We start from the raw sequence: 13,131 nt of genomic DNA, 5'->3' as shown, positions 1-13,131 counted from the left end.
GGTGGATCTCAATAATAAGTGGAGACCCGTAAATAATAAACCCTTGTAAACATTTTTGACCCTCAGATCTTAAGGATATATATTAACTTGGATGCAGTTGAATAAGTACCATCTTTTATTACCGATATATACACAGAATTATTACCACCCCCCCCCCCCCCCCAAAAAAAAAAAAAAAATCAATTTTGGAAAAATCGAAATATCTTGTTAGCAAGAGACAAAATACAAATATTCATGACTTTATGACTATACTTTGCTATACTGATTCTGGGATAAATGCAATCGAATCATTAACAAGAAAACAAAGTGAAAATAAAAACTGGTTTCATTATCGAAAATGTGCCATTACATCCTGCAAAATACATAATGTTTACACACGAGTAAAATCAGGAAAAACATTACTTGATCATGGTAGAGCAATGACTGACTTATAGAAGATATAATGGGCAATAGTAAAATGAAGGGAAATATAAATACTGCAGCTTCTGATTATCTAAAAGAAAAACAGAAAACACACACTGACTGTAATCTAATGGAGAAAGGGTTAATTGTTTCAAATAAGGGTTGGTTTGCAACCAGTGTTGACAGAATTTTTCATGTTCTTGTTGTGAGGATAAAATAATAGTTGAAATTAAATGTCCAAAAACCATTGAAAACAAACAAATTACACATTTTACAAATTCTATTTATTACTTAAATCTAATTCCTTCACATACATATTATACCCAAATAGAAAGTCAAATGGCTATAACTAAAATACATAAAGCTGACTTTGTTGTATGGTCCAGTAAAGGAATTATAAATAATACAATGTCATTTGATTTAGATTTTTGGAATGGCGTGTATGGTAAGGCTAAATTATTTTACACAAATATAATTGTACCAAACTTAATGTCTAATGACATGCAATGATGTGTATGATGAGGCTAAATTATTTTATACAAATACAATTGTAAGAAAATTAATGTCTTATGAAATGCAATTTAGACATTCAGAACTCCAGCCACTGAAGTGGTTTTTATATCCTATTCTATTTCAATAAATAAATCGTTTAATAGTTTTTATTTTTAATTGTAAATAGTGGCGTAATAACTGAATTTATACATGTTTGTTGACAAAATATATATATAAAAAAAACTGTAATGACTGACAATTTTAATTTAATTGTAAATAGTGACTTAATTACTTAATTTATACATGTTTGTTGACAACATTATGTTATATTTTTAATTTTATAAGTGTTATTACTGTTATCAAGAGAAATTTATTTCTTCACAACTTCAAAAATATCTTCAGAGAAAGGGATCTTGAAAATTTACTCGATAAGCACAGGTACGAAAAATATTTTCGTAATTTCCTATCATGACCAACTTGACCTCATTCTCTAGCAAGAGAAACTGTTTAATAGTTTGAGCCAAACTAAAGGGTAGTTGAATAAAGTGAAAGTGAATTGTAAACAACTGAACAAGGTCTTAATTTTATGTTATGGCAATCTTGACTAGGCTATTTAGTATTTCGACTGGCCATACACCAGGCCTAATTTATACTAATATAGTCGACTGTTTGATGTACCGGGTATGGTAGGAAATATGACAATAATTATAATTTATATGGGCCTCAACAGGCATGGCCTTATAATAGGAGTGAGAGAGAGAGAGAAATGGGGTTTAACGTCCACTCGACACAAACTAGGTCATTTCGGGACTAACATATGGTTTAATTTTTTATTTATTTAAATAATTCGCTTGCGCTTAGGGGTCTTTAGCAGTGGGGGGAAACCGGAGGACCCGGAGAAAACCCACGAGGTTGGACAGGCGACCCTACTCCTTGTCACGTACAACCGGGGATTCGAAACCACGCCAGTTGACTCAATGACAGACCTTATGATACAGCGCGCGCTAACCATTCGGCCATCCAACCCCCCTTATAATAGGACTACCGGTAATTCGTAGATTTTAATGCCAATTTACAGGAGCTGGATTGTAGAAATGAAATGAAATGAAATGGGGTTTAACGTCCTACTGTTCTGCTCCGAACTGGGCTAATGAAGACGGGCATACCCCATACAGTGTGCTATGAGGGAAATTTTGCCCGGACAGCGGCACTACGGCCTGCTCTTATATCGAATTCCAACTGTCAAGGGATCTTTTACGCGCACGCCAATGTGTACACGGGACCTCGGGTTTTCGTCCCATCCGAACGACTGGCCAGCTGTTCTTGACAGGCGCTCTGTCCTGCATCGCTGACAAGGGAGAGCCACTCCGGAAAATCTGGATGAACTTTCTCGGCCAATGCAGGGATCGAACACCCGACCTCCAGGCTAGCGAGCCAGCGCCTTACCCACTTAGCCACCGTGATCCCCAGGGCGGTTGTAGTTCACGTAATGTTGGTAGTACATGTTTGTTATTTTTTTTGCCCGGATGATGGATTTGTCGGACTCATGAAATGCCAGCTACAAAGCTTAGAGCTATCACTCGGGATCCACGGGTGAACCTTCCCGTCTTCTGTCACAATATTTCTCTTGACAGCATTCACCCATGACTTACGTCAATGCTCATCAACGGGAAATTCATAAAAACTGTGTTATCGTTCTTAAGTAAAAAAGAAATGTGTTTACGTCTGCTGCCAATACCCCAGCGCCTATAGCGGTGGAGTTATCTCCCTTCGAACATTGACGGATTAGAGAATTCGCGCATATCAGACCATAACTTCCTGGATTATGGCCCCTGATTGTACGAAAAATCACATTTTGAGCTTGTCACAATTTTTATTCGATTTTAAACACCATTTAAATATATCACTGTTTCACCATAATGAAGGTAGAGTTCGATTTTCTAGAAAATTCAAACGAAACTGCCCGACAAAATGGCTGCTCCATGTATGTAAATAGTGTAAATGTATGTAATACGAAGCTTGTGGAAACTCTAGTGGTCACAATTTTTGTCTGATTTTAATGAAACTTAAAATATATATCTATATCCCAAAGATTTCAGTTCCGTTCGATATTCGCGCATTTCAGACCATAACTTCCTGGATAATTGCCCTTGATTGTACGAAAAATCACGCTTTTTTTTAGCTTGTTCTCTGTCCATCGCTTGCAAAATGTGGGCGTATCTTGCATGGCAACCGCTGGTACTAATAATAATAGAGGCAATTTGATTTTAATTTTTATAAATCTGATTTTTATACGCCCACATTTGAGATTTCTGCGACTTTTCCTACCGGAGTTTTTCCCCCTTTTCCGAAAACCTTGTGAACACAATAAAGGCTATAGTTTTCGATGGATTCTTTTCTAATTTGGTGTGACGCATTGAGGTCATGAGAGAATATCTCCCTTTGTCGAAAACCTTGTGAATACGATCAGCTATAGTTTTAAACAGATTTTTTTCAAATTTGGTTTGAAACATTGGGATCATGGTAGTACGAATCTTATCGATATTCAGCGTTCTGCGACTTTTCTTTTCAGAGACCCCCACCTTTTACCGAAAACACTGTTAACACGATAGAGGCTATGGTTTTTAACGTATTTATTTGAATTTTGGTGGGAAACATTGGGGTCTTGAGAGGATGTATCTCGTCAATATTAAGAGTTCTTCGACTTTCCGTTCTTGTGAACACGATAGAGGCTATAGTTTTCAACAGATTTATGTAAAATTTGATGTGAAGTATCGTGTTCATTAGGGGACAAACCCTATCGATATTCAGCATTCTGCGACTTTCTGTTCTGGAGTTATGTCCACTTTTCCGAAAAACCTTTTGAACGCGATAAAGGCTAAAGTTTTTAGTTGATATTTTTCATATTTGGTTTGAAGCATTAGGATCATCTATCTCTACCGATATTCATAATTCGATGTCTTCCGTTCCAGGGTTATCACCCAATTGCCGAAAACCTCGTGAAAGCGATGGAGGCTATAGGTTTTAACAGATTTTTTTAAAGCAATGGAGTCATAAGAGGTTATACCCTGGATATTAGATTTCTGCAAGGGTCCTAGATACTTATCAATTTGCTCAACATGCAAGTTTTCCTTTCGGATGAGCTACGATTAAGAAAAGCTGTTTTGTGGGCGTATTTGTGTGGCTGTCTTTTGACTTTTTAAAACAAATAATGATTTTTCCCAACTCTGTAATTATCCCTATGTTGGTTTCAAAATGACCCAAATTAAGTGTCAGCGATACATTAAACCCCGTTCCATTTCGTTACTGGGTTAGTCAAAGAAATATTATATGTTACTGTATTTCAAGTTTTCTCGAATCATTTTGTTTTTCACGATTATTTTGTATTTGAAGGTGTACAGACAGCATGTGATGACAACCCTTGTAAAAACGGTGCCTCTTGCCAGGCTTATCCGAATGGAGATTATAGTTGTAGTTGTTCCAGCTCCTGGGGTAAAAACTGTGAATATCCATCTCACGATAACTGTAATGTAAGTAGATATTGTTTTTTTAATATAAGTGCACTAGCAGGATACCCGGCTTCGCTCGGGGGTCATAACTCCGAAACCGGAAGAGGTAGACTAACGCCACCTGGCCTATGTTACTCCCCGGTCCGAGCTACCCCTATACCCCAAATTTCAGACTTGGGGCAGACCTAGTGTAGCCGCCAACCCCGAACAGACAGACAGACAGATACCCGGCTTCGCTCGGGGGTCATAACTCCGAAACCGGAAGTGGTAGACTAACGCCACCTGGCCTATGTTACTCCCCGGTCCGAGCTACCCCTATACCCCAAATTTCAGACTCGGGGCAGACCTAGTGTAGCCGCCAAACCTGAACAGACAGACAGACAAACGACAGTCACAAATATATATATATAGATTACATATGGCCGTACAAACTGCAACTGAAGCACATAACGTGATTACATATTGTCTTAACACAAATGATCTTTTTCAAGAATGCTGTGTGATATGATATGTTTGGACTAAAAACATATTCAAACTTATTAATCTATCAAAAATTTGCTACAAATCATTCTCAAAACTTTGTATTCGCGAGGAAATGCCTTAAGCTATAAAAGTTCTATTTTTAGAAGCCATGTTTGTCATCTAACTCGATTGAGGGAGGGTTCATTTTTTGTAAGCCCACATTTTGTTTGTAGACACTCTAAAAGTCACAGTTTTTATCCATATTTCAACGTAACTTGAGATATAGGTGTATCTCCCAAAGATCTGGGTTCCATTCGAAATTGGCATATATCGGGCCGTGACTTCATGGATTATGGCCCCTGATTGTACGAAAAATCACGTTTTTAGCTTGGGACACTCTAGAGGTCACAGTTTTTATTGGATCGTGATGAAACTTGAAATGTATGTTTATAAGGCAAAGACATCGACTCCAGTCAATATTCGCGCATATCGGACTGTAACTGCCTGGATTATGGCCCCTGATTGTACAACAAATTTCTTTTTTCTTTAGCTTGTTCACTCTCCATCGCTTGCTAAATGCGGGCGTATATCTTGCCTGGCAACCGCTGGTTTAGAATGCATTTGTCATTACTTACTGTCCATTGACCATACATGTTGAGGTCTAAGTAAATTCTTGAAATATTTTCTGCCAACTTACTTTTCTGCCGTTTAATTGCAGAGTCCTCAATTTTTCCCAAAACCCTTCGATCAAGAAATAATCAAGCTGGCAGACAATAAGTTGGCATACAATACGTCGAGTTGCCAGTTAGTGATACCCTGACATTTTGCCCAGTGCTTGCCCCATTGGTGTTTTTCGGGTAATTCAGTATTTTTCTAGTAAGATTGGGCGTCTATACTTCCCATATATACCAAATTTGCCACAGGTTTATTGGAATTAACCACCCTACAAATACTTTTGTGGGAATGTATGTTTAATCTATGTATACTGATTCATCTCAAACTGGTTCTTGTTTTGGGAAAGACGTAGTCTATCCTTTAGTGTAATTTTAGCGATTTATATGTTCTGGTGTTAAAGTTAACGTCTAGTTTGTCTTGTAATAATTACAGTGTACTTTTGGTAATAGATGTGTTCTGCGAGAAAGATGTCAAGGGAATGGATACAACTATACAAACTGTTTTGTTAGAAAAGAATGTCAAGGTATGAATTATAAAATAAAGTAAGAAGCAAAAGCCTAATTGTGTCAAATTTCAAAAAGCTAATTGCATCAGCTCTCATTCAGTTTATGTCGTCACGAAAGTGTTTTAATATATACCTTCAGTAGAAGTGGCATTATTTGTCATTATTTGTGCCCTTGTCCGTTCACAATTTGTTTGTGGACACGCTAGAGGTCACACAATTTTTATCCGATTTTGATGAAACTTGAAATATAGGCCTATATCCCACAGATCTATCTCCCAAAGATCTCGGTTCTTTTCGATATTGGCATGTATCGGACTGTAACTTCCTGGATTATGGCCCCTGATTGTACGAAAAATAACGTTTTTAGCTTGTGGTCCCACTAGAGGTCACAATTTTTATTCGATTTTAAAAACCGTTCAGATGTATCACCGCTACACCCTAATGATGGTTGAGTTCGAATTTCGTGGATGTCGGACTAAAATTGCCAACAAAATGGACTTAAATGGTGGCTCCTCGTTCACAAATAGTGTAAAAGTATGCAATACCAAGGTTGTGGACCCCCTAGAAGTCCCAATTTTTATCCGATTTTGGGGTTTCACATCCTACTGTTCTGCACCGACTGGACTAATGAAGATGGGTCATTCGTAATAATTCCAACCCAAAATAAATATCCTTTAGTGGGCCCGTATTCAAAAGAAATCTTATATCTAAGTTAGTCTCTTAACTACTAGATTTCACTTAAATATACGTAGCTTCTCGTAAGTTAAGGGTAAGTGGTATGTAAAGGCAATGTTAGTATCAAAGCAATATTGTTATTAATTTATGAAAAACAATATAAAGATTTATTTTAAGTTTCATCAAAATCGTATAAAAATTGTGACCTCTAGAGGGTCCACAACCTTCGTATTACATACTTTTACACACTTTGCGTACAAAGAGGGCCATTTTGTCGGGCAGTTCGTTTCGATTTTCCAATCTTTATGGTGGAATAGTAATATATACTGTTCAAAAAAAGTAGGGGATATTCAGAAACAATACAAAACTGCGGAAATTAACTGCTGTATTTATTAGAGGTAACCAGTGTATGTTAATAACAGGCCAATTGCCTACACATGAACATAAACAGTTCATATAGGCGGCTTATCTGACGTCCCATTTCATTCGCAAAAAGATACAATGCAGAAAGTGATGGTCTGAAATGAGCAAATATCGACAGGGACTAAGATCCTTGGGATATAAAGATTTATTTTAAATTTCATCAAAATCGTATAAAAATTGTGACCTCTAGAGGGTCCACAACCTTCGTATTACATACTTTTACACACTTTGGGTACAAAGAGGGCCATTTTGTCGGGCAGTTCGTTTCGATTTTCCCCATCTTTATGGTGGAATAGTAATATATACTGTTCCAAAAAAGTAGGGGATATTCAGAAACAATACAAAACTGCGGAAATTAACTGCTGTATTTATTAGAGGTAACCAGTGTATGTTAATAACAGGCCAATTGCCTACACATGAACATAAACAGTTCATATAGGCGGCTTATCTAACGGTCCCATTTCATTCGCAAAGGGATACCTGTCAAAAGTGAAAATGGACGTTTTTGATTTTTGTCTTAATAATGAGTAATTGCTCCACCAATCCTCAGACATTCAGCAATTCGTCGTGGCATGCTCCTAATCAACCGTCCAATCAAGATTTGGGGCAATCTGACCCAGTCCTCTTGCAGTGCCACGGCCAATTCTTGCAGTGTTCTCGGTTGACGTTGACGTTGCCAGGCCCATGTTACTTAGTTTCTTCATCTGACCATCAAGAATTTGTCTGAAACTCGAATTCTGGATTGTGTAAGTATATCCACGTCAGTTTTATTTGTAATCCGTAAATGAGAAACTATTCCCATAACGAAATATGGAATTCGGTGGGTAATATTTCACATTTTATATTGCTTACTTCCAAGACGAATCTAAACATCAAAAAAATAAGATCTTATATACTCATATCTTCCAGCGCAAAGAGGTTTTTTCGCTCACTATCGTGATTATTATTCCGCCACACTGACCAACTGTTAAAAAAGTTCACAGCCCACTGATTTTTGGGGAGGCATTGTTGGCACATTCGCTGACGTCTTGTCACTCGAAATTGAAAAGCGTGTATCATCTGTATCTTCCTCACAATCCGAAATATTCGAGTACATTAAATCCTTGTTAAATATTTTCTGCATAAATTCAAGAAACCGGCAAAGATATGGCTTTTAATAGTGTTTTTTCAAACAATACCCATTGATACATTATACATATGATAAGTAACAACTTCTAATATAGTGTAGTAAAATGTCTACACTGTATTGAAATATTGATTTATTTGCACAAGTATCAAATTTTGCCACTTAGGGCACTCCACACACAGTTGATGGTACTTGTTCTGCAAAATTCGATAGTGCATTCTTAACTATATAATATTCTCTTACAAAACCCTCAATTTCAAGAATATTGTCTTACTAGAAGATATAAAATCAGTACACCAAAATCGAGTCATAGAATAGTAGTTTCAAAACCTGCGAAAGAACACCCCTGTTCAAAAGGTCATATCTCAGTCTTTATCAAAGCTAGAGTAATATAACTTTGAAGGTTTACATTAATTTGTATGTACTATACCATATATTTTTTTCTTAATATTCTGAGGGGGTCACTTTACAAACACTGGTCCACTTGACATGGAATGACCCAGTTTTAACAAAATTTGTTCTAATGTGTTGGGGAACATTGGCTGTCATGGGCGGATGAACCTTAGCAATATTCAACGTTCTGCGACTTTCCATTCAGGAGTTACCCCCTCCCCCTTACTAAAAATCGATGGATGCTTTAGTTTTAACAGATTTCTTTCAATTTGGCTGGAAAGCATTTGGGTCATGAGAGGACGAAACCTATCGATATTCAGTGTTCTGCGATATTTCGTTCAAGAGTTATCCCCCTCCCCTCTTTGCCAAAAATGTGTCAACGCGATAGAGGCAAAAGTTTTTAGCAGATTTCTTTCAAATATGGGGGGAAGCTGCTGTGTGAGTGTATTTCACGCTTTGCAGGTTTTTTTTTTAATAGAATGTGTGAAAAGAGCAACCCATTTGCTACATTTGTTACCACCACAACGGCACAACCTTTTTTTCAGAACAAAGTGGCTATTGTTACGACGAGTCTGAGCCAAGTTTAGAACGAATCCAAAATGGCTGCCAATTTCCCCAACACCAGCTTTGAAAAAGGAGCAGTATTTTCAACGTTTTCAGAACTGAAGGCAGCAATTAAAAGATGGGTAGGGTTAGGGTTAGGACTATTTTTACGACTATTCAGTTTTTAATTTCGCCGATGGGGGGATGTGAAAGCATCGTCGTAACAATAGCCACTGCCTTTTTAGAATCCTGCATTCATCGCCACTTTTAATATTGACACATCAAAACGGTGCTGATGTGAACAGTATATCAGTGTCAAATTACGGTTTTTGGTTAAAAAACCCCACTTTGACAGCCAATCAATTACTGCTTAACAAGGTATATGGGTGACAACCACAACTAAATAAGTCACCATACAAAAAATAGGAAAAAGAATCTGAGAGTCCAGTTAAACACAAAACTTATACATTAATACAGCAGTGCCTGGGTGTAGATTTATCAAATTAAACACTGCTTCAAGACTGTATGGTATCACTTGAACCCAGTTTTTACTTATTTACTTTTACATTAGATGTTAATATATATGATCCATGCGGAAGTCAACCATGTTCTGAGAATGCTGTGTGTGTAATTAGTGCTAATGGTGGCCATCGATGTCAATGTAAAGAAGGCTTCTCGGGAGACAATTGTTATATTAATAGTAAGTAATATGTGTACATTATCCCTTCCTCGGCGCCTGTTAGTAAATAAAATAATTTACCCAAGGATTGTGAAGTCACAAATTTTAAATGTGTTGATGAAGAAAAGGTGGTACAAATTACAAACAAAATCGTATTATAACATGAACTGAATAACACTGGGTAGTAACACGGGGTAACATGTGAAGAGTTCTGCAGATATATATTAGATTTTAAGCTGATAAATTGTGTCACGATTTGAAGAGAGAGTGGACCGTATGTTTGACATCCATTGCTACTTTCGGCTATTGACCATATTGTACATGGACAATTTTGTTTTCACTGAGAATCTTTTCCGTTGGTGTGTCAGACTGGTTCTAGATAGTCACACTAGAGTCTCCCACTTATCATGGATAATCTCACACTAATTCTTGTCCTAGCTATAGAGAGTCTCATGTTCATAGTGATAATGTCAAAGAGAGTGTCACACTCATTGTAAATATCCTCAAACTTGTCCTGGATAATTTGTCTTTATTAGTCCCCACTTTAGTTAGTCAATTAATCCTAAAGAGTTGTTCCCTTTTCCTTCTTATGTTCGGACAAGTGATAATTGGTTCTTGTTTTTATATATGTAGAGATGATCTGTGAGCGATCAAATTTAACTGCTAGATGTCAAATGAATGATCAGTATTCAGAGTGCATAGGTGACGTTAAGAATGGCCTACTATGTAAATGTTCTACAACAAGATCTGGTATCTTCTGTGAAATTCCACACCCACAAGGTAACTGTTTTATGTTCATTAAAATGCATTATGTAAGAATTAGATAAAGAGCGGACCGTTCTTGCTATAAATGTTAAAAATCCATAATCTCTGCGAAGTTAAGAGTGTTCAAAGTTTTGACAAGAGGTAGCGTAGATTGTTTAAGTCTCGATTATCTATTTTATCATTAACCTTTTAAATGACGGTGGTGTTATAATCAACATAAAATCAGAGCCATCCGATGGCCTTAACACTTGATTATGGGCTTGTCTTGTTATGTTTAAATTATAATTTATATAACACACGAAGCCAGAAAAACCCCGCAATATGCAGGTTTAGCTCTTACATAATGCATCTTTAATATTGATTAAATGCAATGATGGACCCTTGTAAGTTCCGGAAAAATGTGAACTAATGTTGGTAAAGAATGTAATTTAATACAGTGTTTCGGACATATGCCCTTCTTCAGGTATAGAAAATCCCAAAAGACTTGCACCATAAAATGTAAAATTATAGCAGCCCGAAGGATGCAATGTGTCTTGATAGCCGTCATCAAGTCAATGTAACAATATAGCTAACATGTTAAGTGGGGTAACCAGGGCTCACACTGGCTTTCATTTTTTTCCGCCAAAATAGACCAGAATTTTATTTCTAAGGTAGGCCTATAATAAAACAATTAAAGTATGTAGGCCTGCTATATATAAAAACTTACAGAATCCTTCTTTGCCTAATACATTTACCCAATTTTGAGATGCCTAACTAAGATCATGTTTTATTTGAGAACAATATATTATCCGTGTTTACACGTCAAATCTCATCCAAGGATTGCCAAATTTCAAGTTTTCTTTAAATTTGCGTTTTGCTGTACAATAGGCCTGTTGTTATTTTCAGGTACCGTGACAGTACTGTATCAGAATCTGAATTACTGATAGAGGATCGTTTTCTCAATCAAGAATCGTCGCTATTCGACTCGTTCTTACGTTACCACGTTTCCAACCCTTGGTGATGATTTAATTTGAAATAGCAATGGCCAGTGTCTAATTAGGCATGCTTGTATATTTTACATACCGTATATGAAGCCACAGTAAATGAAATTCAACTATTGAAATATTTATTTATCGGCCTTTTTGATTATTTCCTTTTATTTTTTAAGACAAAACAAAAACATCAGATAATCACTGTGTGGATGAATTATTATGAGTAAATAATGACTTGGGATAGGGTTTATCATTGGCAATTACCAATCAACTATTAATCCAAGACAAATGATATAGTATTATTCATTGACACGTTCTATATTATCAGCTAGTTCATTAATTTATTGTATCCCGCCACGTGATTGTGATTGACACTCAAACTAATGGTCAATCTAGGATACTTACGATTAGACTTTTAAGATTTTATTTCCGCAATTTTTAAAAAAGAAATCAAAAATTAATGTTATCATCAAAACTATCGCCAAAATTGAATTGTAATCGCCACATTTATTTTTTTTTATTGCAAATTGCAACTTTGTTGACCGCCAGCATGAGCCTTGGGGGTAACACATAAAATGTCTGCCTAAAAAAGTTCCTGTGTCCCTTAACTAATAGATGGTGGAGCGAAACTGTTTCACAAAACACAGAGCAAACAGTACATGGTAACACTGTTATTAACAGCACAGACAATGCAAATTGAAAAAAAAAGAATGCTTATATTCAGAATGTCATTGTGGAATGTTACATTAGCGTTTTTGAAACAGACTGCAAGGGTTAATGGGCAATATGACTTTCTCTAACTAACTAGTACATTGCCTTTAGATAATTTAGGTTAGGCACCATGTTTTAAATATGATAAGAATCAAAATTAATGGCACCTTTTTCTTGGTAAAAGTGATAGTATCTTTTTAAATTTCATGGTTTTGAAACCGTTATTGTAAATGCCAAGGGGTGAGGTGGTCAGCCTTATCCCATGGATTTTCTGGTGGTTGTATAGTTTCCTTGCAACAAAAATACCCTTCTTAGTTCTAGAATGTTTGTAGCTGGCCCGTTATAATATTTCATTCGCTTCCTTTTCTTTTTCTCCAGAACAAACAAGATGTGAACAGAGAAGGGCCTTTTACAGAATAGCCTTTGGACCTGTAACTCCTAATTCTATGATGATTCGCCATTTGATGAATATGACAGAAATGACCAGTAAAATGGAGGTCAATTGTACAAGTGATGGGAGCTTTAGTCCTGTACAGTGTGTAGATAATTATGATATGTATAGCAACAACAAGACTAGAAAATGTTACTGTGTAGACGAACAAGGACGCAATAAATCAAGTTTGGTTAGCTACCCAGGTTATCCCCCCTGTACAGGTACGTCTTATAGATTTTCGTTTTTCGATATTGGTGAATAACGAAATACAACTAGCTCGTTTTTCGATATTGAATCTCAAAAAGCAGATTTGATGGAAGTATATCTACAGGATGTCCCCAAAACGCAATTGATTAAATAAGTTTTC

The 13,131-nt window shown here is 36.4% G+C and overlaps 1 protein-coding gene across 1 annotated transcript in view; it reads left to right on the top strand.

The window, feature by feature from the left end:
- LOC126808776 (neurogenic locus Notch protein) overlaps window positions 1-13,131 on the top strand; it is a 429,826-nt gene that overhangs the window by 201,679 nt on the left and 215,016 nt on the right. The window contains exons 25-29 of the mRNA XM_056102639.1: window positions 4,288-4,424; window positions 5,973-6,063; window positions 9,777-9,905; window positions 10,518-10,664; window positions 12,710-12,985. Of these exons, the coding sequence (XP_055958614.1) occupies window positions 4,288-4,424; window positions 5,973-6,063; window positions 9,777-9,905; window positions 10,518-10,664; window positions 12,710-12,985 (780 nt within the window). The remainder of the gene's footprint in view (window positions 1-4,287; window positions 4,425-5,972; window positions 6,064-9,776; window positions 9,906-10,517; window positions 10,665-12,709; window positions 12,986-13,131) is intronic.

Source organism: Patella vulgata, chromosome 1 (genome assembly GCF_932274485.2).
Source record: "Patella vulgata chromosome 1, xgPatVulg1.2, whole genome shotgun sequence".
Lineage (NCBI taxonomy): Eukaryota > Metazoa > Mollusca > Gastropoda > Patellidae > Patella > Patella vulgata.
Note: the sequence above shows the minus strand (reverse complement) of the source record. Positions and strands in the feature narration are given on the sequence as shown.